Genomic DNA, 27,817 nt, shown 5'->3' with positions numbered 1-27,817 from the left:
CCGCCCTGTGTGTGCAGGTCGGGGGGCACCACCAGCTGCCCACTGCCACCCCCCCCCCCCCCCCCCCCCAGATCACAGAGGGCCTGCTCCCCGCAGACTGGTCACCCTCCACAGTCAGGTGGCTTTATTTCCAGAAAAGGTGACAAGCTCTCCTCCAGGGTGGCCAGTGCACACAGAAGCAGGGTCACAGCAGGGCCCACAGCAGGACAGTGGTGTCCCCGCACGGAGGCCCCCTTCCCCCCACCCCAGGGCAGCACTCCCCCCAGCGGGCAGCGGAAGAGAGGGGGAAGCCGAGGGGCCAGACCCAGAGGGCTGCAGCCCCCGCCCGCCCACCGCCCGCCCGCAGACTCCAGGGAGGGAGAGAGGGGGCGGGGAGAGGCAGCTGGGGCGCAGCTTCAGAAGCCCTTGTCGATGCTGAGGGTGCGGCGGGTGACGTGCTCCAGCTCCCCGGACACGTAGTCGGCCATGCTGATGCGGTAATGCGCCAGCATCTTCAACATGAGCCGCAGGTTCAGCCACCACTGCTCCCGCGGCATGCGGTGCCTGGCGGAAGGGTGCGGTCAGCGCCGGGGACACCGTCCTCGGAGCACCGGAGACCCCCTCCCCTGAGCACCAGATACCCCCTCCTCTGAGCACCCCCAGCACCCTGTCCTCTGAGCCCCCCGACACGCCCTCCTCTGAGCACCGGAGACCCTCTCCTCTAAGCACCTGATACCCCCTCCTCTGGGTACTGGAAATCCCCTCCTCTGAGCCCCCAGACACCCTGTCCTCTGAGCACCCTCGACATCCCCTCCTCTGAGCACCAGATATGCCCTCCTCTGCGCACCGGAAGTCCCCTCCTCTGAGTACCCCCAACACCCCCTCCTCTGAGCACCGGACACCCCCTCCTCTGGGTACCCCGACACCCCCTCCTCTGAGCACCGGATACGCCCTCCTCTGCGCACCGGAAATCCCCTCCTCTGAGTACCCCCAACACCCCCTCCTCTGAGCACCGGACACCCCCTCCTCTGGGTACCCCAACACCCCCTCCTCTGAGCACCGGATACGCCCTCCTCTGCGCACCAGAAATCCCCTCCTCTGAGTACCCCCAACACCCCCTCCTCTGAGCACCGGACACCCCCTCCTCTGGGTACCCCGACACCCCCTCCTCTGAGCACCGGATACGCCCTCCTCTGCGCACCAGAAATCCCCTCCTCTGAGTACCCCCAACACCCCCTCCTCTGAGCACCGGACACCCCCTCCTCTGGGTACCTCGACACCCCCTCCTCTGAGCACCAGACGCCCCATCTTCTGAGAACCCGGGCACCCCGTCCTCTGAGCACCGGGACACCGCCTGGAGTGGAGCCAGGCAGCGGTATCTGGGGTGTCCGTCTCTGGGGGCTCAGCACAGGCTGGCTGGGGGAGCGAGGGGGGTGTCCGCAGCCGGACCAGCCGCTGACCCCACCCTATGGGAGGAGCCCCGGCCTGGGCTCAGGCCTGGGTGTCATCACCGCTCTGGCCCTGGGCAGGCAGACGGGGCAGCCCTGTGGGGTCAGGGCCTGAGCGTGGCTGGGCAGGCCACCCCTCTCTTTGGAGGCACTCACTCAAAGTCGGTGTCCTTCTTGAGCTCGGTGACGGGGCTGAAGGCCACCGCCTTCTTCTGCAGGCCGATCACGCAGGCTGAGTCGGGGGCGTTGGCGAACACCCGCCCTGTGGACACAGGCCGCCCTGAACCCTGGGTCTGGGCAGAGGGCGAGGTCAGGCCCGGAGCCACCACCCCTTCCTGCCACATACGCACCATTACGGTAGACGGCCCGCAGCTTCTCCGACATCCAGAGCATGGCCTTCACCCCAAGCTTCGTACCGTAGTTCCGGTCAAAGGGGGTCGGAGCTCCGCCCTGGAAACGCAGTGGGTGAGGGCGCCTCCATCGCGCCAGAGACGGGGGGCTCTGGCAGGAGCCCAGCAGAAGGGTCCCACCATGACCGCAGGCGAGCCCTCCCGGCTCCTGACACCCCATCCCGTCCAAGCTCCCTGCATCTCTGTCTGTGGCGCCCCAGCCCCTCTGTCTACCCCAGTGCAGCCTAAGAGCCATCTCCAGAGGCCGGGCGGTGGGCTGACTGCCCGTCCTGTCGGGCGGCCTCTGTGGGCCCCGCACAGCGCAGGCTTCCTGTAGGGCCACCAGCAGGCCACGAAGGAGGGGACCAGGCAGGGCGGAGGTGGCCACAGGGGTCCCAGCCCTGCCCTGTCCTGGTGGTGAGGACTCAGGGGGACGGGAGCCTCACCCCCCACCCCTCACCCGCACAGAGGGGTGACGAGCAGGTAAGCGCGGGCATGAGGGGGAAGGGTCGGGTGCCCCACGAGGTCGTGCACAGGGAAGGGTCCCCATCCTGCCATATCCTCCCGGGGCCCCTCAGCTCGGGTCAGATGGAGGCAGAGGCCAGAACCAGGCCCCTGGGCCCCTACCTGCTGCAGGTGGCCCAGGACGTTGGTCCTGCAGTCAAAGACGCCCTTCCCCTCGGAGGAGTACAGGTTATACAGAAACTCCGTGGTGTAGTGTTCATGGCACTTCTCGTTTCTGGAAAGAGGGCCGGGGCCGGCTCGGGTCTCGTGCAGACGCCGAGCCCCCGCCGGGCCCGGCCTCAGACCGGTGCTGGGGGAGGGTCCGGTGCCCCTCAGCAGCCCCGAGCCACCCTCTGGGTCCGGCAGCCTCACCGAAGCACCAGGCCCCTCTGGATGTGTGTCTTCATCTTCTCGGTCATGTGCTCCACGTTGGCCTGCGGGCGTGGGGGGTACACAGGGTGAGCCCGGAGCGCGAACGGCAGCCGCACGGCACCCACCCACAGCCTCAAGGCTGTCTGGGAAGGAATATTCCAGGCTATAACCGCAGGGTCAGTGTGACCCAGGGGTCATGGGGACGCGCGTAGGTCGGCTGACGTTGGCGGGGCCCTGGGTGACGGGGCTGGGCCGTGAGGCCAGGTGGGTGGCTGGGGCCAGGAGGCCACGGCAGCGACAACACGGACGCTGGGTGGAGGTCTGCACGGGGTCGGGGAGGAGGCGCTGGGGGTCATGAGCAGGGTCCCCTCGCCGGCAGGGAGCCCCCAGCCTGGCTCCTGTGTGTGTCTCAGGAGAGGACCCCCGCTCAGCCCCGCTGGGACGTCTGTGGCAGGAGAAGGGCTCGGGGCCTCGGCTCACTTTTTTAAATTTTTTTTTTTTCAACATTTATTTATTTTTGGGACAGAGAGAGACAGAGCATGAACGGGGGAGGGGCAGAGAGAGAGGGAGACACAGAATCCGAAACAGGCTCCAGGCTCTGAGCCATCAGCCCAGAGCCCGACGCAGGGCTCGAACTCACGGACCGCGAGATCGTGACCTGGCTGATGTCGGACGCTTAACCGACTGCGCCACCCAGGCGCCCCTATTTTTTTTTAAATTTTTTTTTTTTTTTTTTTTCGGCTCACTTTTAAGTCTTGGATGTTGAAAGGGTCCTCGAAGACGTAGGCGGCGTCGGCCCCCACGGCGATGCCCGTCACGGTGGCCAGGTAGCCGCAGTAGCCCCCCATGGTCTCCACGATGAACACGCGGCGCTTGGTCCCCGAGGCCGACTGCTTGATGCGGTCACAGCTCTGGGGGCCAGAGGTGGTCAGGGACTTCCCCGTGGGCCACAGGGAGCCACTGCCCCTCAGGGACCCGGGTCTCCCCCCAGAGTTGCCCAGGGTGTCACAGCCCACACCGCATGCTCTGCACAGGGCCTTCAGAATCAGGTCCTCAACCGGGGCAACTGTTCGCCCGGGGGACAACGGGGGTGTCTCCAGCACCTAGCGTGTGGAGGCCAGGGATGGGGCCGGGAGGCTCTGACGTGGGGCCAGGGAAACACTGGGCCTCAATCCTCTCATCTGTATACGGAGCGACGCTCCAGCCACCGTAGGGTCATTGTAACAAGGGACGAGGCGACACGTGAAAGTACACATCCTACAGATGCCGGTGATGATGCGACACAGGATGTTTCTAACCCAAATGTTCAGAGTTTGAGAAAAAATTATAACATTAAACAAAGAATTGAGAAAGGACCAACAAGACCAGTGGGTTAGTGGGATCTGAACCATGAGGCTAAACCCCAAGTAAGAGACAACCAGCAAAGTGGAGGAAACAGCTCCAATGTTTGCCAAAGGATCGGTGTCCTACGTATATAAAGAGCGCTGACAAATACAAAAGAAAACTCACCAGGAGGAAAATGGACAAAATACAGAAAAAGGTAATTTTCCATAAAACCCATAAATGGGCAATAAATATAGAAACAAAAGTTCAACTTCATCAAAAATCAAGGTACAAAGGAAAACAATACAATTCTTCCTGTCGTAGAGGCATGAAAAACAGGACGACGTTTGGTGCTGGTGAGGGGCAGAGGCACAGAAGTTTCAGAGGAGCCATGGGTGGCCCCTATATAGCTGCCAGGATGACAGGGGTGGGGGTGAATTTGAAGAAAACCCCTGCAAGACCACAGGTCCGGGTCAGCAGATCAGGATGGGGGCGGGGGAGGTCTGTAGTCTTTTGTTTGCTTTATTCTTATTTTCTCCTTTCTCCTTTCTCTAGCGTGACGCAGAAGCTGCTTGGGTTCAGTCCCCGGGGCCCCCGAACACAGAAGTGCTGGACCCTGGGGGAAAGCGGGGCTCCTGCGGGGCCACGGATGGTGTGGGAGAGGTCTAGAGGTGGAGAGAGCCGTGAGGAGGCCCCCACGGAACACCAAATGGGGCCAGCCCTGCTCTAGTGACGGCACATTCTCCCGAGTGCCCACCCTCCCACGTGCCAGCCACGGGGCTGGGCTCCCCCCCCGTCCACGTGTGGCTGCTCACTGGACAGAACCGTGGCCCGACGTCCACACGTGCATTAGCTCAGCTGAGTCAGCTCTGGCCCTGACAGCCACCGTCCCCACACCGCAGTGACCCCAGAGCCAAGTCCTGCCTGCCACCCATGAGGCCTCGAGGGACAGCCCACCTGGGAGCTCGCCACCGTGCCACTCGCCACTTTCTCCTGGGGCCTCCCCACGCCCTCCCGCGTCCAGCCTGGCACCCTACCTACCTCCATGGCGGCGTTGACGGCGGTGTCTGATCCCAGGCTGAAGTCGGTGCCCGGTACGTTGTTGCTGATGGTGGCCGGGATGACGCACATGACAATGCAGAGCTCCTCGTAGCGCCCACGCGCCTCCACCAGCTGCAGCACCCCCTCGTAGGCCTGTGGGCGCATAAGGCTGCGCTGGGCGGCGAAGGCGGGCTCCCAGCCAGGAGGTGCTTCGGCCCTGCTCCCCAGCTGATGAGCTATGTGCCTGGGACTGGGTGCCGGGACCCCTGCAACCACCCCAGGGCCGCGACCCGGCGGACCCCACCCAGGGGGCTCCGCAGCCCGTCAGCCAGGGAAACGGGGCCCCAGGGAGGACAGGAAGGAGACTCGCCCACCCTGCTGGGACCACCATCGACACCGGGAGGGCTGCAGGGGGCCTGGGGCACCTCAAGGAAAGGGCAAGAATGGGCATTTGTCACTGGGGCTGGCCAAGCACTATGTCACACCAAGGATGGCCTACCATGCACAGCACAATGTCTGCGAGCTGCCACAGGGACCCCACCACCTAGGAATCCCACCTCCCAGGGGCCCCACCTCCCAGGGACCCCGCCTCCCAGTGGCCCCGCCTCCCAGTGGCCTCATCTCCCAGGGAACCCCACCTCACCAGGACCCCACTTCCCAGGGAACCCACCTCCCAGTGGCCCCATCTCTCAGTGGCCCCACCTCCTAGGGACCCCACCTCCCTGGGACCCCACCTCCCAGGGACCCCACCTCCTAAGGATCTCACCTCCCAGGGGCCCCACCTCCCAGGGACCCCGCCTCCCAGTGGCCCCTCCTCCCAAGGACCTCACCTCCCAAGGGCCCCACCTCCCTGGGACCCCACCTCACCAGGACCGCACTTCCCAGGGAACTCACCTCCCAGTGGCCCCACCTCTCAGTGGCCCCACCTCCTAGGGACCCCACCTCCCTGGGACCCCACCTCCCAGGGACCCCACCTCCTAAGGATCTCACCTCCCAGGGGCCCCACCTCCCAGGGGTCCCACCTCCCATGGCCCCGCCCCCTGGGACCCCGCCCCCCTGTGACCCGCCTCCCAGGGACCCCACCTCCTAAGGATCCCACCTCCCAGTGGCCCCAACTCCCAGGGACCCCACCTCCCTGGACCCCACCTCCCAGTTGGCCCACCTCCCAGGGACCCTACCTCCCAGTGGCCCCACCTCCCTGGCACTCCACCTCCCTGGGACCCAACCTCCCAGTGGCCCCACCTCCCAGGGACCCCACCTCCCTGAACCCCACCTCCCAGTGGCCCCACCTCCCTGGGACCCCACCTCCCTGGGACCTCACCTTCCTGGCACTCCACCTCCCTGGGACCCAACCTCCCAGTGGCCCCACCTCCCAGGGGCACCAACTACCTGGGACCACACCTCCCAGTGACCCCACCTCCCTGGGACCCCACCTCCCTGGGACCCCACCTCACCAGGACCGCACTTCCCAGGAAACTCACCTCCCAGTGGCCCCACCTCTCAGTGGCCCCACCTCCTAGGGACCCCACCTCCCTGGGACCCCACCTCCCAGGGGCCCCACCTCCCAGGGACCCAGCCTCCCAGTGGCCCCTCCTCCCAAGGACCGCGCCTCCCAAGGGCCCCACCTCCCAGGGGTTCCCACCTCCCATGGCCCCGCCTCCCTGGGACCCCGCCCCCCCTGTGGTCCCACCTCCCAGGAACCCCACCTCCTAAGGATCCCACCTCCCAGTGGCCCCACCTCCCAGGGACCCCACCTCCCTGGACCCCACCTCCCAGTTGGCCCACCTCCCAGGGACCCTACCTCCCAGTGGCCCCACCTCTCTGGGACTCCACCTCCCTGGGACCCAACCTCCCAGGGGCCCCACCTCCCAGGGACCCCACCTCCCTGGGGCCCCACCTCCCAGGGGCCCCACCTCCCTGGGGCCCCACCTCCCTGGGACCTCACCTTCCTGGCACTCCACCTCCCTGGGACCCAACCTCCCAGGGACCCCACCTCCCTGGGGCCCCACCTCCCAGGGGCCCCACCTCCCTGGGACCCAACCTCCCAGGGGCCCCACCTCCCTGGGGCCCCACCTCCCTGGGGCCCCACCTCACAGGCAGGGGACAGGCCAGAGCAGAGTGGGGATGGACCAGGAGGCCACAGGGTTTCCTGCCCTGGGGCTGCCCACCCCCACCAGGAGCTGCTGCTCAGAAGGTCAGAGCTGCCCCCCACCCCCCTGTTTCTCCCCTCCCCCTCCCCCTCTCCAGCACCCGGGAGCCAGCACCGATTTAAACTCTGTGAAGCCTATAGGAGAAGGTAAAAACCTTCCCAGAGCCGAACACCACACCGAGCCCCATGGCCCCATCAGTCGGCTGACTCGTGTGACTCCCCAGCCAGGAGCATGGGGTTTCCAGAAGGGCCACCCCAGCGGCCCCAGGCAGAGAAGACATTCTCCAGGGTCCTTGCCCCAACCTCGTTCCCTGCAGTGGCCCGCACCTCAAAGCCGCCGATGACCAGCAGGGCCTGGATGTTGTAGGTACGGATGTTTTCCACTACCTTCTGCATGTAGCTCTTGGGCAGCGTCCTACAGTGGACAGAAGTCAGATAAACGTGGCCCAGAGCGCCTGGACAGAAGGACACGCTCCCACACGGCACCTGATCGAGACGCGCGGGTGGCGGTGGGGGGAGCCAGCCCTAGATGTGCTGCTGTGATTCTCGTTCCGCGCCCGGGCGTCAGTGGGGCCCACGGTGGGACAGGGGAGGGGGAGCTGCCCGCCAGCTGCCTGACGAGATGCTTTCTGCGGGCGGGGGGCCACCTGGGCCACTCTCCTGTGCACAGGTGGTCTCAGGAGGGGGTGCAGCCCACCGCGGGCCGGCTGCCAGTCAGAAGCGAGGACCTAGTCCAGGCCACGGGGCTGGTTTCCCCCCGCAACGTCCACTCCTCCTGAGCCTGCCTCTGGGTCCCCCGCCCCCCGCTGCCCACGGTGGCCAGGGAGCCGGGCCCGTCAGCCAGCAGCTCACCTCTTGGTCCCCAGCATGGAGCCGCCACGGCCCAGCCAGCCGGCCACATCGTGCCAACTCACTTCCTGTACCTGCGGTGGGGAGGTGCAGCTGTAGGGGGCCGGGCCAGGCGCTGACCATCACTGCAGGTCAGAGCAGAGCCCCAGGCCCCTCTCCCGAGGGCCTCTCATCCGCTTTCTTCAGGGACCTGCCCCGGGGCATTGCCTGAGACTTCTACCGTGAGCCCCCCGGTCCTTGTTACAAGCTGGGGGTGGGTTATAAACACACCAGCACACACGCGGAACCACTGGTTGCCGTCACAGCCGCACCTACCTGACCCTTGGCCAGGCCTTCAAAGCCATCGTGCACGACATACACCGTGTGGCCCTGGGAGATGCCAGACCGCACCGCCGAGCGCACAGCCGCATTCATGCCGGCCGCCGGGGCGCCCACGTTCAGGATGGCCAGGGAGAAGTTGGTCTTCAGACAAGAGGAAGGAGACGGCAGCGTGAGCACGGGGCTGGGGGGGAGCCAGCCGGCCCAGACACAAGTCAGCGAGGGGGCGGCCCCCGGAAAAGGGGCCGGGCTCCCCTGCCTGCCTGCACACCGTCCAGCGAGTGGACTCCGCTGGGAAGGGCACACATCTGTCCCACAAGTTCCTGGCAGAGACCCAAATGAGCCACAGCGCAGGCCCGGCCGGCTCATCAGCTCAAGTCCTCTGGTCGCTCTCGGCCAAGTGCAGCTCGTGGGGGGCAGCACGCGGGTTCGGGCCAGAGCCAGCGCCTGTCCCGAAGCCTCCAGCAATCACCCCACACCCTGGGCTCAGAGCAGCCAGCGCCCCAAGATCTTGGCGAGCGGCACGGATGCATAGCGGAGGGGGCCACATTCATCAAGTGCAAAGAAGCAGGTGATGCTATTTTAGTACCGGAGTTGCGGGAGGTAACCAAAACATCACCCCGACCTAGAATCAGCCGAAGAAATTACCAACGGACTATTCCACAGTTTTCCAGACCGTGTCCCCAGAACCCGGTGCGTGTGGCACATACAGCCCACCTTGCTACAGGCAGCCTCGTGGCCAGCACTCCGTGGTCACATGTGGCTCTGGTGGGTCCTGGTCACACAGCCCTGTGGCCCCAGATGTGGTCACGCCAGCGGTTCCAGGAGGGGACATGGAGACAGCTCTGCTGTACTGGAGGTACGGCCTGTCCCTGACCAGCCCCTGGGACAGAGGGGGGCCAGGGCCCCGCTGGCTGGGACGGTCCCAGCGGGACCGTTTCCTCGTCCCCGGGTTTCAGAAACAAGTCCCGTTATCATTCTTATTTTGAAGAAAGCCCATTTCATGAGGTTTTGGGCTGTTTTATAACATTTCATAAGCACTAGCTCCCCTCTGTCCTGACCTAACCCTATAGGCCTGACTTAATTTCCTCCAGCTGTTTGATACGTGACCGGCCAAGGTCACCTCCAGGCCCAGACGCCGGCTGTCTGGGACCCGCTGGTCAGGCAGAGGCCAAGCCTCTCAGCTCATGGCTCTGACCCAGACAGGAGGGAGGGTCCACAGGGCCAGCTCAGAGCTTCCTGCTCCCGGGGCAGACCCCGGCTCCGCGGGCGGGCGGACCCAGGGGCAGGCTCCAGAGGTGACGGTGACGAGGGCCCTGCGGCTCACCCCCCCTCACCTTCTCTGTGGAGACCTTCTGGTGTGCGAGCAGCTTGTAAATGTTCCAGTTGTTCTCAAAGCTCCTGGAAGGGAAGCCGGTCATGCCTCATGCAGCCCACAGCCCACAGCCACACAGCTCAGCACAGCCCGTGGCCCCACCACGCAGCCACGAAGAAGCTGGACGCCGGCGTGGCTCACCACCCCACTCTGGTGGCTACGAAAAGCCCCGAAGAGCACAGCCCCCACGCCCCTCTTAGCAAAGCGACAGCCCCGCATCCGGCCTGTGCAGGGGGGTGGGGAGGGGGTGCTGCGGGTCCAGCCCTCCCGGCCGCTGCAGGTTGACCCCCACCTTCCTTCTGTGGACGCCCCTCCGGGTTCCCGCCCCAGCCGCCCCTCTCCCCTCCACCCTGTGTGGCAGCTCCCGTCCACCTCGCAGCCCGCCCGCTTCCCCCGTCACAGGGACCCTGTGCCTCCGTCCTGCTGCCCCACTTCTACGCTTGGCCACACACACTCGGAAGGAAGGGTCTCTGCCAGGGCGTGCGCCCTGAGGGCCAGGGGCACAGCCACGTGTGCGTCTGCTGAGGGCCTGTGGAACAGACTGCGCTCGGCGCCGGGCCCCGGGAGCCCCTCACCTGCCACGGAGCTGGATGGCCTCGTCGAACCTCTTCTCATCCATGGCCTTCTGTACCTCCTTTGTCTTCACCAAAAGAGAGGTATAGGCTGGAGGAGGCCCGGGGCACGCTCACGGCCGCCGCCCGACTCCAGGAGCTCAGTGAGCTCCGGCCGCCCCCACACCTCTCGTGGGGCCCACCTTGAGGACACGCTCACGCCTCCCTCGCCTCCCTGGAGGGCCGTAGGCCCCCGATACCCCGAAATGCGACAGGAGGTGGCATGTGACAGGGGAGCAGCGGGACAGGGTGGGGACATGAGGTGGGGACGGGGCCTGTGCCCTGACAGGACCTGGAGGGACGGGTGGTCCCGGCCAGCCGGGAAGGGGGCGGGTGAGCAGAGCAGGGGGGCAAAGCCCCCCTCCCCGGAGGCATCTCTGCAGGGAGCACCCCCACCCTGGCCGGCCCGAGGCGGGGCTGGGCACTCACCACCTGCACACACTCCATGAGGGGCAGCCGCACGGACTGGTTCCCCGACAGGCTGACCACGCAGGCCTGCGTGTCGGGAGTGGCCTCCAGAAGCGCCATCACCGCCTCCATGCCCATCTTGCTACTCTGAGCAGGGAGAGGGGCGGGCGGGGCTCAGGGAGGGGCGGCCCACCCCCGAGCCACGTGCACCCACACACAGGCCGGTCCAAGCTTCTGGAGCAGGTGATCCCAGAAATGACTTCATGTGACCACCGTTCACAACAGCCCCTCCGGGGTCTCGGACAGCCCCGTTAGGACACCCCAGTTGCTCAGCCTGACGGCGACGGGTGGGAGGCGGGACGGGCTTCCAGCGCTCTTTGCTCTAACAGGGCTGCTGGCTTGGGCTCCAGGTCACGGCTCCTGTGTCCCCACCCCACACCTCAGCATGCGTGAGAAGGAAGGCTGGTGGGCTGGGCTGGCCAAGACATTCAGGACCTGCTCTCCTCTGTCTCTGACCCGGGCGCCTTGTGTCTTCCACCAGCTTCTACGAAACTGGCAGGCCACTCTTTTCTTGTAAGCAGGGGACACCTAGACCCGTCCCCTCCTCACATCTCTGCCCCCCCGGTTTGCGAGGAGGACAGTGCTCCGTCCCGCCGTCCTGGGGCCCTCAGGAGGCTCTCCCAAGTGCTGAAGCCTCGTGCAGGCTGCAAAAAGTGCCCAGCCAGGCGGGCAAAGCCCCTGTCCAGGGTCAGCGTCCCTGCTTCTCTGTGTGGGACTAGGGGGACAGCACACGGGGTCTCCTGGGGAAGGCAGGTGCAGGCCCCAGGCGCAGGGTAACCAGCCCTTGTGTGTGGACACTTTACCACCCGTGGGGACTTTCCGGGCCCCAGACCCTGTCTCCATCTGGTGGCACAGGATTCCCACTTTGCAGAGGACGAGGTGGGACCCAGCAGTGATCAGCTGGGCTGATCAGTGACGGCACTCAGGCCACAGGCCAGGTCTCTGCCTCCCCAGGGCCTCCCCCAGGTCGTAAGAGCTGTCGTGCTGGCACTGTGGGCCACACTCAGAACCACCAGACTTCAGACCCTAGAAGGGCGGAGCCGGGGTCCTGCCCTCCACGCACCGCCCCCTTTTCTGGGGGCCAAAAGCCATCACCGGGAGGCCCGGGAGCCCAGGTTGCTGAGGTGAGGGGCGGGGACACAGGTCCCCAGCCCTGCGTTTCCCACCCACACAGAAATGGAGGGGCCCTGTCTCCATTTCATCTGTGAGACCAGCGGCAGCGAGGAAATGCCCGCCGCGCTCACCCACTCGTGCACGCCCGGGACAGAGCAGCGCCCCACCTACCAGGATGCGGTCAAACGCCGAAGGGGTCCCTCCCCTCTGCACGTGGCCCAGCACAGTCACACGGGTGTCGAAGCCCAGCCTCTGGACCACCAGCTGCTCATGGGGAGAGAGTCGGGGCCGGGGGGGGAGGGGAGGGGTCCTTGGGTTCAGCGCCCACCCTCACTGCCCTGCCACCCCTCGGGCCCCTAACCCTGGTCCTCGCCCCTCCCAATCTCAGGGATACCAGGGTGTCAGCTCCCCCAGGGCCCCGTGAGCCGGCTCAGGATTCGTGCCCACGGGGCGTGTGTGTGTGTGCATGTGGAGCTCCCGTGGGGCGGGGGGGCATTTCTCTGCATGTGTGGACGTGTGATGGTGTCCCTACAGCCCCGGTCCTGTTGCTGGCAGCATCCTGGTCCTCAGCCCCCCGGGTCAGGCTCCCCCAGGCCCCGAGTCTGTGCAGACGCAGCAGGTGGGCTGGCTCCTGACCGGGGACACGCGGACAGTGTGGCAGCCAAGGGAGGAGAGGCTCCCAGGGGCTGTGCCCTGTCAGGACGGGGGCCCGGGGCCCGGGGGGTGGACCGTGGCAGGTGGGTGGAGGTCACAGGGAAGAAGGTCCCCGCAGTCTGTTATTCGGCTGTGAGCCCTGCACAGGGTGGGAGTCACCGTCCCCCTGAGGGGTCACCGGCAGGGGCAGGGCCCCGTCACTGGGATGGCACTGGGGGCCTGGACTCGGCCACTGGGATGGGGAACGGGCCTGGCCCTGCAGGGAACGTGTTCTGAATGGAGACTGGGAGCCAGGGGCAGGCGGCTCGCGACAGATGTGGGGCCACACCTCAGCCTCGGGGCCGGGCCTTCTCGGGGGGCCCCTGGCACACCTACCCCGCATCTGGCTATCACCGGGAATGAAGAAGCTCCCTCCAGGAGCCTGCTGTCTATGGGGTGCTGGGCCCCAGCAAGAGGACTTGGCACTGGAGATAAAGGGGTGCCCATCCCACCGAGGCCCCACCCACCCCATGTGACCCCCCCCCCCAAACTCACGTCCTTCACATAACGGGACGAGATGGGCTTCCCGTTACGGTCAATGGCGCCCTCCGCGATGATGATGATGTTCAGTCGGGACCCTCTGCTCCGAGTCTAGGTCAGAGATGCCCCAGGGCTCAGCGGCCCGCCTGCAGACATCTGCCCGGGACACCTGCGGTCTGCGAGCCTCCCCTGGGGTCCACACCAAGGGGCCCACAATCCACATGAGAAGAGGGCAGGCGTGGACTGAGATGTGCCGACGGGGACCCTGCTCCCCCTGCCGCCCCGGGGGTGGGGGAGGCGCTGGAGGAGGGCTCTCTGCCCGCACACCTGGCAGGTGGGGGCAGCAGGGGAGGACGGGGGGCCCTGGGGCTGGGAACCGGGCAGACGGAACAGGGAGGTCGCTGCACGTGCTCCCAGGGAACACCTGCAGCCCCCTCGGGACTCGGGAGCCGGGAGCTGGGACGGGGCCAGAGGGACCCTGAACTTAGGTCCGCGAGCCAATCAATCCTCAGGCAGCTGGCCTGACACACTGAGGCAGGCCTCCGGGCCTCCGTTTTCTTAGCCCTAGAATGGAGGGACCTCACAGCGCTGGCCACCACCCGGGCCTCCCTGGACACCCGGCACTGTTGGCGTGAGACGCCCTCCCCGGGCTGTGGAGGGGCCAATGGGGCACCGAGGGGACCCACAGCACCCTGCACCAGCCCTTGGTGGGATTAATCATCACAAATCCAAAGCTCTCTGGGGAGAACACTTCTCAATCATTTCTTTCTTCGAAAGCATACAAAATATTCACTCTGGCCGACAAGCCGTGTCTGCCCCCCAGCATCCAAAGAGCCTCAGAGAAGACAGGGCCTGAGCCGCTCGTGTGGGGTCCAGGGCAGTGGGAGGGACAAGTGGGAGTGGAGGGCTGCCTGGAGGAGGTGATGCCGGTACAGGTGAGGTGAGGGAGGCAGAGGCAGGGCCGCAGGTGGAACAGAAGAGGCAGGGAGGTGGGTAAAAAAGGGGTAGCACCCGCACCTCACAGAGCGTGTCTGAGGCTCAGGGAAGCCTAGGGAGGGCCCGAGGGCCTCACACAGCAGGAAAGAACTGACCCTGAGGGCAGGCACCTCAGGAAAGGCCCAGCCCCAAAGTCGCAGCGAGTGAGCCAAGGCCGAGGTCAGCCAGAGACCATGCTACAGAGCCTCGCTCCACGTGGTGAAAGCCACGAGGCCCCGGACTCTACCCAAGGACAACATGGGCCTCCGGCCAGCCCCACCCGCTGGGCTCCGCGTGGCCCTGCCCTCGGCTTCACCAGCCCTGGGCAGAGGTGCAAGGCCAAGGGGCTGGAGGAAACACCGCAGTGGATGAGACTGATGCCACCCTCACCGTCACACGGGGACGGGGACACTCGAGAGCCAGCCCCGGGCCCACCCGTCAGGCTGACCTCCCGGGGCTCCTGAACTGAAGAAAGGGCCAAGCCCCCGGGCTGCCTTGTGCTCGCCCTGAGGTCGCAGTCCTGGCCTGAACGTGAACTTCGGCGCACAACCGCGAGGCCCCCTGCCTCAAATCCAGACCGCAGCCCCTTGATCTGAAGGCCCCCCAACTCCCAGCATAGTCCCCCCACCTCAGGGTCCTCCTGTCCTCCACTGAGCCCTGGCCTGGCTGAGGGGCCAGCCCGTGCCGGCTGGGGCATCTTGGGGGTCCCCGGGGCAGACTCCATCCGGGGGCCGCCCGAACTGTATTCCAAACACCCTGCTCCTCCCCCAGACAAAGCCTCAGCCCGCACTGCCTCCCCATCCTGCCCCCATGGCCCATTTGGGGCCTCGTCTGCTGGGGTCACTGCCCGGTGTCCCATCCACCCATCGTCATGAGGCCACTTCCCTTGGCTCAGGCTCAGCGGCCACAGCCCCCGGAGGCCGGCACGACCGTGTCCCACGCCTGCCCCCTCCCCATGTCAGCACTGACCAAGGAGCCGAGCCCAGGCCCGCCCAGGCCCGCGTCCTGAGCGCCCTCCCCTGCTTCCTCTGCCCAAGGCCACGCTCCTGGGGGACACCCATCTCTCTGCGTCCCAGCGGCTCGTGGCAGGAACCTCCAGGAGAACCGCCCCCACACACTCACCTCCCCAAGTCTCTCACACATGAAGTTCTCCCAGCCGTCCTCGGGGGGCGCCTCGGGGATGAACAGCCAGTCAGCCCCCGAGGCCAGGGCGGACACCAGGGCCAGGTACCTGGGCGAGCAGGACGCTTAGGGGCTCCAGCGGGCGGCGGGGTGTAGCCAGCACCACGTATGGCTCTGAGCTGTGATGGGACTCACCACACCCGAGCCCCCAGTCCCTCGGCACCAGGTCAGCACCTGCACCGTTCGGGCCCCGCGGAGGCGCCGCAGCCCCAGGCCTGCTCCCCAGGAGCCCCTCCCCGCCCTCCCGCCCGGCAGGGCGGTCCCCTTACCCACAGTGCCGCCCCATCACCTCCAGCACAAAGGTCCTCTGGTGGCTGTGGACACGGAACAGGGGGACGCGTCAGTGCCGCCCCTGGGCCAGCTGCACGAGCGGGCACAGCCCAGCAGAAGCAGCCCGGGCACAGGGGCAGTGCCACGCCGCCCACGGCCCCCGCCCTGCCAGGGAAACGCCCTGGCGACACAGCAGATGTAGGAGAGACGGCCCTTCCCACGCCCAGGGCAGCCGAGACCCTGCGGTGCGGGCCACCCGTGCCTGGGCTCACAGCCCGCCTTCGGGCCGGTTTTCACTGATCTGCTCCTGGGGCCGAAGGCCACGCGCCCTGCCTGGGCCCGGGGGTCCCCGCCGGCAGCCTGAAGGCCCCTCGGGGACGCACGGTTGCTCCGGGGCCGGCGGGCGGCCTAACGGAGACCGGGTGCACAGCTGGGGCCCCGTGGCTGGGAGACGGGACCCCAGCTCGCTGGCGGGGGAAGGGGGGCTCGCTCACCTCTGGGCGGTGGTGGTAATGGCGTCGATGACCTCCATGATGCGGTGCAGGGCCGAGTCCGTGCCGATGGTCATGTCGGTGCCGCAGAAGTCGTTGTCGATGGAGCCCACCAGCCCCACGATGTTCAGGTGCGAGTAGGTCTGCGCCGTGCTCTCCGAGATCTTGCCTGCACGAGGAGCCAGCCCTGAGGCCCCGCCGGCCTGACCCTGCTCCCTTGGCCCCCTGTCACCCACCCCCAGCCCCGTAGCAGCGTGGCCCCCTTGCCGGTCCCAGGCTCCGAGGCCCCCTGTACCGCACCGGGTCCCCAGGTCCTGCCGCAGGGGTGGGGGAGGGGCGGGGCGGCTGAACCGCAGCCGCTGAGGCCACGAGGCCTCCCAGAGAGCCTTGGAGGGAGCACCCCTCATCGCCAGGTCCCCACTAGGGCCACCGAACTCAACTCCAAGAGGTCACTTTCCGACTGGCAACCTTGGGACTCTGTCTTTCGTTACCAACGCTTAGTTCTTGTGTCCCCGCGAACGGTGACCAGGTCTGTAACCCACGCCCGGGAATCAGTGACAGACAGGGCGTGTCCACACAGCAGAGGATGTCACCCTGGAACCATCGTCCCCACCAGGAGCACAAACGCTGCCCGGGGGTCCCCGACGCTGCGCTCCCAGAGGCCCTGGGCTCGATCACTGACCTCCTCACTCCCGGCCGAGCCCAGCCCGAGGCTCCCGGAGACGGCCGGGGTTGCCCTGACCTGGGGCCAGGCCGGGCCCCCTCCTCCCGGCCAGCGGCCAGCGGCCAGACGCATCTCACCGGCCCGTCCCCACTGCCCTGCAGCAGTGGCACAGGGGTGCTGGGGCCGCCGTGCCCCCCCCCCGCCGTGCCCCCCCCCCCCGGCCCCAACCCACCTGCTGCCACCAGCTCCTCCAGCAGGCTGCCCCACTCGCGGCGGAAGATGTTGGCGCCCGTCAGGCTGCCGTCCCCGCCGATGACACACAGGTTGGTGATGCCACGCTGGACCAGGTTGTAGGCCGCCGCCAGGCGCCCCTCCCGCGTGGTGAAGGCCTGGCAGCGGGCACTGCCGATGACGGTGCCGCCCTGTGGGGACGAGAGGGAGCCTGGGGGCGCCGCGGGGGCACCGCAGGGGCAGGGAGGGACGGGCAGACCCCGCACAACTCGGAGAAGGCCAGGGTTTTCTCTGGAAACCTGGGCACGCGTCCCCACCTCCCTGTGCCTTTCTCCTGGTATTTGCAACGAGGAGAAGGATCTCCCCGTGTCAGGAAGTGAGGAGGCTCGGAAATCTATGACACGCGTGTGCGCGCATGTACACATGAGCGTGAGCACACAAGTACACGTGTGCACACGGGCAGGCTCGATGCGGGGAGCTCCCCGAGCCCCAGGGGGACCTGCCTTCAGTCCCGGGCTCCCCCGGCACACAGCCCTCACAGGCTCCGGCCAGACTCCTGAGTCAGTGGGCTGGTGCAGGGGCACCACCCTGGAGGCAGAGAGCGAATCCTCCCCGCGTGCCCCCAACAGCACCTCGGGGCGGGAAAGGAAGGATGGCGGGAGCTTCCCTGGGGCCCTCCTGAAAGTGCCCAGCATTCCTCCCGGGAGCCCCTCCTGCCCCCTGTCTCCCTCCTGCCCCCTCTGCCCCCTCCTGCCCCCTCTGTCTCCCTCCTGCCTTCTCTGCCCCCTCCTGCCCCCTTATGACCCTCTGTCTCCCTCCTGCCCCCTCTGGCCTCCCTCCTGCCCCCTCCTGCCCCCTCTGTCTCCCTCCTGCCCCCTCTGCCCCCTCTGCCCCCTCCTGCCCCCTCTGTCTCCCTCCTGCCCCCTCTGCCCCCTCCTGCCCCCTCTGTCTCCCTCCTGCCTTCTCTGCCCCCTCCTGCCCCCTTATGACCCTCTGTCTCCCTCCGCCCCCTCCTACCCCCTGTCTCCTTCCTGCCTGTCTCCCTCCTACTCCATCTCCCCCCCCACCCTGTCTCCCTCCTGCCCCCTCCTGCCCCCTCTGTCTCCCTCCTGCTTTCTCTGCCCCCTCCTGCCCCTTGATGACCCTCTGTCTCCCCCCTGCCCCCTCTTGCCTCCTTCCTGCCCCCTCTGTCTCCCTCCTGCCCTCTCTGTCCCCTCCTGCCTCCTCTATCTCCCTCCTGCCCCTCCTGCCTCCATGTTCTGGGCTCCCTACTCCTCCCCAAACACCAGCTCTTCCCAGCTCCCTCCACCTGCTGACCTTTAGGCAAGCCTCACAGCCCAGTTTAGTACTCGGCCCAAAGCCCCCTCCCCGGGGCTGCTCACTCAGAGCAGAGAGGCCACAACCACCCTCAGACACAGGGTTAGAGAAGAGCAAATGGTCAGATCGGGGTCTGAGGCCTGAGGGACGCCTCCCTAGACCCCTGGGGTGGAGGACAGGGGAGTGGCCAGGCTGCAGCCCCACTCCAGGATGGGGGGGGAGCGGGCGGGTCTAATGACGCCCGAGAAGGAAGCCCTTCCCCACCCCAGTGGACTGAACGGAACGGGGACAGCAAACTGGACCTATCCCTCAGGTGCCCGGGGGGGCAAGGTCCACAGGTAACGCCTGCCCTGGGCAGGAGGGGTGGGCAGCACTGGTGGGGTGGCCACGCCTGGGCACCGGGGTCCAGCCCTGGCCCCCCACCACTCCCGCTGACCCATTCGGGGCTCATGATGATAACTGGCCACTTGAATACACAGGGCGTCAGCTGGCAGCCCGGGAGAAACAGGTGACAAGGATGCACACAACCCAGCTCTGGGGGCAAAGACCACCCCTCCCGGGAGCCCCTGGCCCCGGCAAGGGGGGGGAAGGACAGCAGCAGCCTGCCTGCCGCCTCAGTCACTGGGCAGCTCAGGACCATGACCGCGGGGAAAACCAGGTGGAGGCCGGGAGAGGCCGTCCAGAGGCCACGGCACACCTCTCCCGAAGAGTCCTGCCCCCCTACCCACCCTGCGCTGAAAGCTCCGTCATCTCCTGTCGCAGAGGCCACCGTGTCCCCGTGACCCCGGAGCAGCCGATGACCTGGTCAGTCTGGAGCCTAGCCGCCCGAGGTGCAAGGCGTGCGTGCGTGTTTCCGTGTGCGCGCACACACGTGTCTACACACGTGCCCCCGGGCAGGAAGGGGCCGTCCCACTGCAGGCCTTACCAGCTGGATGATGTTGGACACGCTGAGCCAGTTGGCCTGCTTAATGTTCCCGCCTCCTTCCACGAGGCCCTCGTAGCCCTGAAACCAGAGAGGGACGGGGCAAGACAGGCGCCCCACAGCACCGTCGGCCGCGGGCAGGGCACCGGGGTGTTCTGCCCAAACCCCGTCTGGCTGGAAGTGGGCCCACGGGTCCTGCCCCCCGAGGTCCCCCCGCCAAGCCCCGGGCCCTGGGTGATGAAGCGGGGTGGCCAGCAGCCAGCGGTCACGGGCTGTTGGCTGGAGAGACCCAGGTGCCCAGCTGGTCCTTCCAGAACACCCTCTGCAGGGCTCGAGAGCCTATTTATCAGAGAGTTTACACAGGGCAGAGGCTGGTGCTGGAGCCGGCCGCCTGCTGAGTTCTGGAGCCACGCACACCAGGTCACCCGGACCGGCAACATAACGGGCCCAGTGCCCAGCGGCCCTCTGCCCGGGACCCTCGTCGCAGAGGAAGCCGCCATCCTGCCTCCTAAAGGGATTGATTGGATGGGGGGTGGGGGGTGGGGGGACAGCCAGAGCGTCTGCTCTTGAGCCTGGCTCCTCCCCCTCAGCCCGGTGTCTGCACGGGTCCCTGTCATCATGCGGTCCCATAGGGCTGTGATCCGTCCGCTGCTGATGGGCATGTGGGAGGTCTCCAGTTTGAGGCTTAGAGACGAGGCTGCTGAGAACACACACGCCCAAGGGGGATGCCCGTGGTCTCCTGGTGCGTGAGCAGCGGACCGCATGGCCACACATGCTCGTGGTCCCCTCCCCGCCCACCAGCAACTCGGCCGGGACCTCTGGGCCAGTCTCCATCCCGGGGGGGGGCTGCGCGTCAGTCCCTGCAGGTGGTTCTGGCTTGACTTCCCTGATGGCCCTGTGCTGCTTCCCTGGGACACAAGCCACCTGCCTCCTGGACGGCCCTGGGAGGAGGCCTGTCCTGCCATCAGGGGGCCCACCTGTCTTAACTGGAGGTCTCCATACCGTCTGGACGTAAGGCACGTGCACTTATAAACAGCGAAAAGACTCAGCCCCACTGCGCTGAGAGGAACGGGGCCACCGCCTCCCTGCAGCCCTCCCAGCTCCTCCAGTGAAGCCGTGAGTGAGCCACTGTCCTGCCTGGGGCCAGAGCCCAGTGTGGCTCTGGATATCTGCCCCGCCCCCTCTGCTTCGTCCCCTCCAGCCAGTTCACCCTATTTCATCACCCGGGGCTGCAGGGTCTTGGGCAGCGGGGCTCTGGGGCAGACAGGGCAAATGGTCCCATTCCTGGGGGTGGAGGTGGGGGGCAGGTACCCCCCTGCCAGGAGCCAGAACCAGAAGAAGGCCCTTGGGGCCACAGAGGGACCGCGGCCCCCAGGCTGAGGGACCACCAAGCTACTTTCTCCCACTTTAGGCCAGGCCAGGACCTTTACCCCTCCCTGCCTCCCCGACTCCCTCCAGAATTTTCTGCCACTAGGACACAAGCCAACCCCTCCCCACAGCCCGTGCAGAAAAAGGCAGGAAAATGACGTGAAAACCCGCAGCAGACGCTGCCCAGAGCAAGCAGCTACAAACAGGCAGATCTCAGTCTGCAAAAGCCCAGGACTGGGCACCGAGCCCAAGCAGAGTGCCGGTCCGGCCCCTGCCCCACTGTGCGCCCAGCATCCCCGGGAACCCCGAGACAGCCGGTCAGCTCAGCTGAAATCAAAGTCTGACTGGCACAACTGTCCTTTCCTAGCCTCGGAACCTTCTAGAATGTCTTTGCATGCTCCTATGCACTTCGTATCACCCCGCCCCGCAAGCCTTCTCCCTCTCCAGCCCCTCGTGCGGGCCCAGCCCTCTGGCAGCAAATCTGTGAGGTCTGGTGTTGGTTCCTGGGCCAGTAAAAGCGATCCCTCTTCCTGAGCCCTCGTGGTGTCACGACTGTGTGACGAGTGCTTTCACTCACGATGTCACAGCAGTTGTGCCCCGACATCCCCACCTAACAGAAGAAACGGAGGTCACGGAGATGAAGGACGCACCTGTCACGCGCACACAAGCCCAGGGAGGAGGGGCGGGGACCTCCCTATCTGGAGGCTGCTTGTCCATGGAACGAGGCCCCTCCCTTGAGAATCCCACCCTGTCCCCCAGAACATTCTAGACCATTACCAGGGCGTGGGCCCCACCTGTGAGGCTCCTGAGACTTTGAGACCTGGGGCTTTACAGGAGCCCAGCCACCCAAGCCTGGTCGGAGGGTCCAGAGCCCCATGGGAGGGGGCTGCCTAACCACTGGCTCATTCACTGCCTCCGACATCCCTGCACCACCCGGCGCAGGGTGTGGACCGGCCTACCCTGGGGCGGGGGTGAAGGGGCCGCGGAGCCAGCCCGCGGTGGGAGGGAAGATGGGGTCGCTACAGTTCGCTACAGTCCTAGTCAAAAGTGAAAACAAAGTAACACAACACAGGCAACACAGTGCAAGGGATTCCACATGTGTGGGTGTGGGGGCACCAGGCTGGAGGGAAGGGTCACCCCAAACCTGAAATAGGTGGGGGGGGGGGCAAGGGGCCTCCATTCTGCAGAACAAAATGGAGCGAGGATGCTCTTGCCCTGTGATACTCTGTTACCCGGTGATACTCTGTTGCCCAGCCGTTATTACTAAGTAATTCACACACACGGTGTGCCCAGTGCTGCTAAGGGTGCAGGAGGGCTGAGTGGATGGAGGAAGCCAACAGAAGGACAACTGGTGGGGTTGAGGCCCCAAACCCCTGAGGGCCACAGCTTCCTACCCTCCTGCATGTCAAGGGCCACGGTCCTCCCCACAAGCACCCAGGGTGGGCTCCTTACCCGCTCCCCAGAGCCAGGGCCCACTCCCTCCCCGCCTGTCACGTCCTAACCAGCCCCCACGTCAGCATCCCTGCTCTCTAAACCACGACCAGTGGCCAGGTGGCCCAGTCCCTCCCCACCGTGCACGGCCCCCTTTAGTGGCGGTGTGGGGGCCAGAGACCCTGCAAGGCGCCTCACCTCGTAGATAAGGAAGACTTTGGCTCCCACGTAGATGCCCATGCGCGTCACAGCTCTGACAGCCGCGTTCATACCTGCAAGGGGGTCGGGGCGACGTCCATCAGTGGAGGTACAGACACATCAGGACCCGGGGCCTTCCTCCCCTGCACCTCACAGGGCACCGAGCCAGGAGTTCGAGGTCCAGCCCCGGGGAGCCCGGTCAGGCGCAAGGTGAGCCGCAGCAGGAGCATTCGGAAGTGGCCCGAGCCAGAGACCAGGTGTGTGCGAACGTTCCAGACCCTTTACGGCCTCATCCGCTCCCAGGTTCCCCGTGCGGCCCCTGCAGTTCAGCAGAGCGACCCTCGCCCCCTGCCCGCCTCCTAGACCCACAGGCCAGGCCCTGCCCTTGGGGGAGGACAACGAGGTGGGTGCTTGGCCCAAGACGAAAAGCAGGGGCCGTGAGACACAGGGCGGCACCTTCCAAACCCACCTCTCCCCCTCTGCTGCAGACCCTCCCAGCCCATGGCACTGGGGGGCAGCTCAGGGAGCACACCAAGGACAGCGCCCACTGGCCCAAGGCCACAAGCTCCCTGTCCCCCCCCCCACCCCCGGGGGAGGGCTGTGAGCCGGGAGAGGACGGTGCCCCCAGGGAGGCCTCTACCAGGGGACCCGCAGCCTCAGGCAGTGCAGCTAAGTGGGCCCCAGCTCCCGCCCTCCAGCCCACACGTGCAAACAGAAGCCACCAGACTCCAGCAGGACCCCTTCTTCCCCGTCGCCCAGCCACACCCCCCTCCATGCCCTGGCAGCTGCCTGGGGGCAGGAGAAGGTGCAGCAGGAGGGAAATGCTCCACGCCCAGAGGAATCTCAGCCCTCTTCCTCACGGCTGGTTCTGAGACTGACACCCACAGAGGGCAGAGGGGTCAGCTTGAGGTCCCCTCCACGGGTGTCACGGGCCCCCACCGTGACCTTGGGCCCCAGCATACAGTGGTGCTTACGAGATGCAGTGCAGCTGTTGGGGGCGGCCCTGTGGGGGCTGCACAGTGGTCCCCCCGCTGCTCTCTGACGGTGGGACGGGGCCTGGCCCAGGGAGCAAGTGTCCCAGTGGCCACATGGTCACAGCGGCAGCCACGGAGGCTCGGCAAAGGCCGCAAGGACCCTGCCCAGTGGCCCCAGAGCCACGCCCCCTGGGTCCCATCTTCTGACACTGGGTCTGGGGGCCAGATCACGGAGGTGCCCCAGGCTGGTCTCCTCCAGAGGACCACCCCCCTGTTCATCCTGCCTTCCTCCCTGTCAGTCCCCGCCCGGAGCACGCACACACATCCCGTGCTGTCCCACGCTCACGGAGCCTTTTCCCTGGAGGAAGACTGGGTGCATCCAAGCCCCCCGAACCCCCCTCTCTGGCCCCTGAGCTGGTGGAGGCAGGCAAGGCCTATGTGCTCAGTGTCCTGTGGGGGTTCCACAGCATCTGGGGTCCCTCACAGTGTGTGGGCTCCTCGTGGTGACCCCAAAGTGACATCTCTGGCCCTTTACCCCGGTTACACAAGCCTCGCCGGGTGTGCGGCCTGGAAGGCAGTGGGGAGACAGCAGGCCCCAGACACCCCAGCTGCACGGGGGCCCTCAGGAGGAGCCAGTGTAGGCTCACGGCACGGGGCTCCCCGGAAAGCAGGTGCGCCCGCCACTCTCTCCATTCTACAGACGGGAAGCCAAGGTCTCAAAGGGAGGCTAGAGGACCTGGGGAGCCCCAGCGGGGGAGGCCAGCAGCAGGATGTACCCCGGACACTCCTCAGTCACAGCGAGCGGAGGGTCCTGCTGCCCGATGTCCACGGCCAGGGGGTCCAAGTGCAGGGGCACCCAGATGTCGGGGGCAGAGCACAGAGGCCAGCCGGGGCCCGAGCCGGCCACGCTCACAGCTTTCACGCTTGACTTTAGCGAGAGAACCCTATCTCTAAAGGAATCACAAATGTCCCATGAACCCGCAAAGGGAGGGAAGTGGAGTGTCAGAGAACAGAATCAGGGCAGGGGCCCAGAGGGCACCGCGCACCCGACAGCTGGGGTGCCCTCGATGAGACACCAGCACAGCGCCCTCCCCCCCACGTCCCCACCCCAGCCCCGGGCCCCCAGCCAGACACCTGGCTCACTGGCCCTGGATGGCCCAGGCTTTCTGCTCCCTGGTACCATGGGGCGAGGCCAGCTGGGGCCCACTGCGGGCTCAAGGTCCAAGCCCCACCTCTGACACAGGAGATGAGGACAGAGGGCACAGGTGGGGACCGGGGGGTGGGAGGGCACAGGCTGGGCACCCAGGCCCACCGTCCAGCTGGAGGTCTCTCTGGGTGCCCCCGGCTGTGCGTGCCACTGGACGGGCCAGCCCCGCGGTCACGATCGTCTCACAGCCTGCCCGGCGGGCCCGCCTGGAGCCCCGGACAGCAAAGGGCCTATGTCCTGGAGCCCCGGACAGCAAAGGGGCTATGCTATGCTAACACGTTCAGCCTTTCAGACCCGGTTCTGTCTCAGCGAGACTCAGAGCAGGTCTGTGCTGTCCCCACGGAGGCCGGCCTGAGGGCGGGTTGCCCCTGCCCTGTACACCTCCCAGAGCTGTGTCTTAAAAGGGCCTTTTAATTGTCCTTTAATCCGCTTTTCTCAAAATAAACCCAGCCCTAAGCCGGGGGGGGGGGGGGGGGGGGGGGTTCAGAAGAGCAGGAGGCTGCCGCCCCCCGGATGCTGGATCCCCCTCCCAGACCCCCCCCGACCCACCCCTGGGACCCCCCCCACCCCCCTGCTGCCAGAGGGACCGCTGTGAAGTCCATGCGTCTGCTCATCACGTGACTTTTTTCAGCAGCTCCCAGAAAAATAAAACGTGTGAGAAAGTGGTGGCCATGCAGTGACACTGGGCTCAGACAAGCAACTTTAATTGTGGGTTCACTTGTAGCCGAGCCGGCTGGGACGCCGAGAGGGGGAGGGGAGCGAGCGGGGCCTCGCCTACAGAGACAGGACATCCCGGGCCACACCGATCACCGGGAACAGGCCAGTCCTGCGTGTTTCTGGGGGGCAGGGAGGGCCCCGCTCACCCCAGGGGAGACCGACGGTGGGGGCGGTAGGCAGACCGTGCCGTTTTACAGTCTTCTAGTCACTTCTGCACAAAGTGCTCCTGTGTCCTTGAACAACTGGCTGACAGGAAGGGTGAGGCTGCCCCCCCCCCCCCCCCCGTTTACAGAAGGGGAAACCAAGGCCCCGGGGAAGTGCTCGGGTCACGGCCCAACCATGACCAGGTCTGGCCCTCCGCTCCATGAGGGTGTCTGGTTTTCGCACCTTCCAACAAATGCAGACTTTGGCATCCGGGGGGAAGTGCACCTCACGGTTCCCGCTCTGCACGGCGGCTGTCTGCCCGGCACCCACACGGGAGGGCACATGTGGTGCCCTCAGGTCTCCGTGAGGTCAACCTTTATTTGGAAGGCAATGCGGAACCCTTAAACCGAGAACCTGCCCTCTGGAGCGACACGGTCAGGGCAGCCCTGGCAAGAGAGCGGGCCGGCCCAGGGCGGGCACCCACTGCCCGGTATCGGGCCTTACGGGACAGAAAGGCTCCACTCTCCCCGGAATAGCAGCTGGCCCCTGCACCTTCCTTCCAGCGTCGGCCCTGAGCCCTAAACCGGAAGTCTGTGGAACTTAGGTCCCCCACCTACACGTCACAGAGAGCACACAGGAGAGACGCAGAGGCCGCCCGGGTCTGGGGAAGTGAGGACGCTGGCAGGGAGAGGGTCGAGGCAAGGTGGCCGCGGTCAGCCACCCTGCATCCGCGTCCAGGAAGCACGGCCCAGATGGGCCGAGGCACCAGGGCCGGGCTGGCCGAGTGGAGACCCGCAGCTCAGACAGGCTCCGCTCTCACCCGCTCCGCCTCTCAGGCGGGCAGCACCCTTGCTCTCTGACCCCTCAGCCGCCCCCGCCCATCCCCCAGCCTCTGTTCAGTCTGTGCCGGGAGAGGGCAGGCCCCGCCGTCCACGGGGCTTTGCACCTGTACCTAAATGCGTGCCGTTTCACCTTCTCAACCCCTCAGGGGCTGCCGTTCCATCATGGAAGAAGGGGCTCAGGGATCCAGCCCTCCTGGGATGTGTCTGGCCTTTCCCATGGTCTGATCTCACGGGTGATGCTTCTGCAAGGCCTCCCTCCACTCCACGGCTGCTCACCCCAGCCCCTGGGCCATGCCCTCAGGAGCTGACAGGCCCGGCCAACGGGCACCAAGTGCTCTGGCCACGAGGGGCTGTGGACGTGCAGCAGGGCACGCTGCCCGCTGACCACACCGGGCCGAGAGGGCTCAGCACACACTGGAGACAGCAGCTGACTCTGCCCTCCTGGGCTTGGGAAAGCCTCCTCCTCCTCCCTCCTCCCTGCTTCCGGATGGGGAGTCAGGGGAGGAGAGGGGTGTGTCTGCACTCCCTCATCTGGAGGGAGGCACCCAGGGGCTCCCAGGTGGAGGGTCCGAGGCAGACCTGGTCCCACCGCACAGCAGCCCCGGGTTCCTCCTGGGACTCAGGACAGGTGCCTCACCGGCCCTCCCAGCCCAGAGGCCCACCGCGCAGCACCGAGGACCAGAGCAGGCTTCGGGGATAGACAGCAGCCCAGCTCTGCCAGGCCTGGGCTGTAGGACCCCCCGGGTGGGGGGATGGGGGGGGAGGGCAGGCCACCAGAAGGTGAGAACAGCTCTAGAAAACTTCCCAAGCTCCAGCCAGCACACCTCCGATCCTGCCCTCTTCCCCACCCAGGCCTCCAAATAGAAGGGCTGTTCTGGGTGTCCGCCACTCCCAGCGCTGCCAGCCCGGACGGGGGCGGGGACGGGGGAGGGGGTGCGGCGGCAGAGCTGCCCCGAAGGCCGGGGAGGCGGCGGGCGGTTCGGGGGCGGCACGAAGGCCCCAGGTATCGGAACCAGGAAGGGCGAGGCTCTCCGCGCCTGCGGGAGGGGGGCAGGCGGCTGTCCAGCTCCAAGTGACCTCGGCTCGGCGACCTCCGGGAAACGGGGTCCGGACACGTGCTGCCCGGAAGGGACGCGGGGAGCGCGCGTCCCGGGGCCACGGCGGCCGCGCAGACACACCCCCGGCGGCGGGGGGCGGGGCGCAGAGGCCGTGGCCGGAGGCACGTCCGCGGGAATCAGGGCGGTCGGGGCGCGGCGGGCGGGGAGGGGGCCGGCACCGGGGGCGCGGGCTGCAGCGCGGGGTCGGCGGGCCGCGCGCCCCCGGGTCGCGGCCGAGGGGGACGGGCGTGCGCGGAGGGGCCCAGGGACCGGCGGATGCCCCCCCGCCCCCTGCCCGGCGACAAGCCCCGCGCCCGCGCCCACCTTGCGCGTCGCCGCCGCTGGTCAGCACGCCGATGGCCTTGCCGGCCCCGGACATTCGCAGCTTCTCCAGGTCCACGGTGGCCATGGCGGCGCCGACACGGGCCGCGCTCGCTCCCGCCGGGGCCGCGCACTGTCGCCGGGCCCGCCCCGCGCCGCTGTCCCCGCCCCGCGCCACGTGTGAGGTCATGGCCGGGGGCGCCGGCGGGGCGGGGAGTGCGGCGCGGGGCGGGCTCAGGCCCGGGTCCGAGGACGCCGGGCAGCACCCCTGCCGCCGGGGACCCTGCGACCTCGGCCCGACCTGGCATCTTGTTCAGGTCCCCAAACCTGTCGGCTCCGGCAAACGCGCCGCGT

The 27,817-nt window shown here is 66.9% G+C and overlaps 1 protein-coding gene across 1 annotated transcript; it reads right to left on the bottom strand.

The window, feature by feature from the left end:
* Positions 1–95: 95 nt before the first annotated feature.
* PFKL (phosphofructokinase, liver type) lies at positions 96–27,592 on the bottom strand. The gene is made up of 22 exons (XM_030328780.2): positions 27,467–27,592; positions 22,162–22,235; positions 19,168–19,245; positions 16,927–17,116; positions 16,034–16,199; positions 15,539–15,583; positions 15,210–15,318; positions 13,128–13,223; positions 12,111–12,203; positions 10,788–10,913; positions 10,323–10,387; positions 9,710–9,773; positions 8,370–8,516; positions 8,058–8,128; positions 7,533–7,620; positions 5,057–5,209; positions 3,439–3,603; positions 2,693–2,754; positions 2,444–2,555; positions 1,778–1,877; positions 1,584–1,689; positions 96–543 (listed from the first exon to the last, which is right to left on the bottom strand). The coding sequence occupies exons 1-22, from the start codon at positions 27,549–27,551 to the stop codon at positions 396–398; spliced, it is 2,343 nt and encodes a 780-aa protein (XP_030184640.1). The 5' UTR covers positions 27,552–27,592; the 3' UTR covers positions 96–395.
* Between the last annotated feature and the right edge of the window lie 225 nt (positions 27,593–27,817).

Source organism: Lynx canadensis, chromosome C2, assembly GCF_007474595.2.
Source record: "Lynx canadensis isolate LIC74 chromosome C2, mLynCan4.pri.v2, whole genome shotgun sequence".
NCBI lineage: Eukaryota > Metazoa > Chordata > Mammalia > Carnivora > Felidae > Lynx > Lynx canadensis.
Note: the sequence above shows the minus strand (reverse complement) of the source record. Positions and strands in the feature narration are given on the sequence as shown.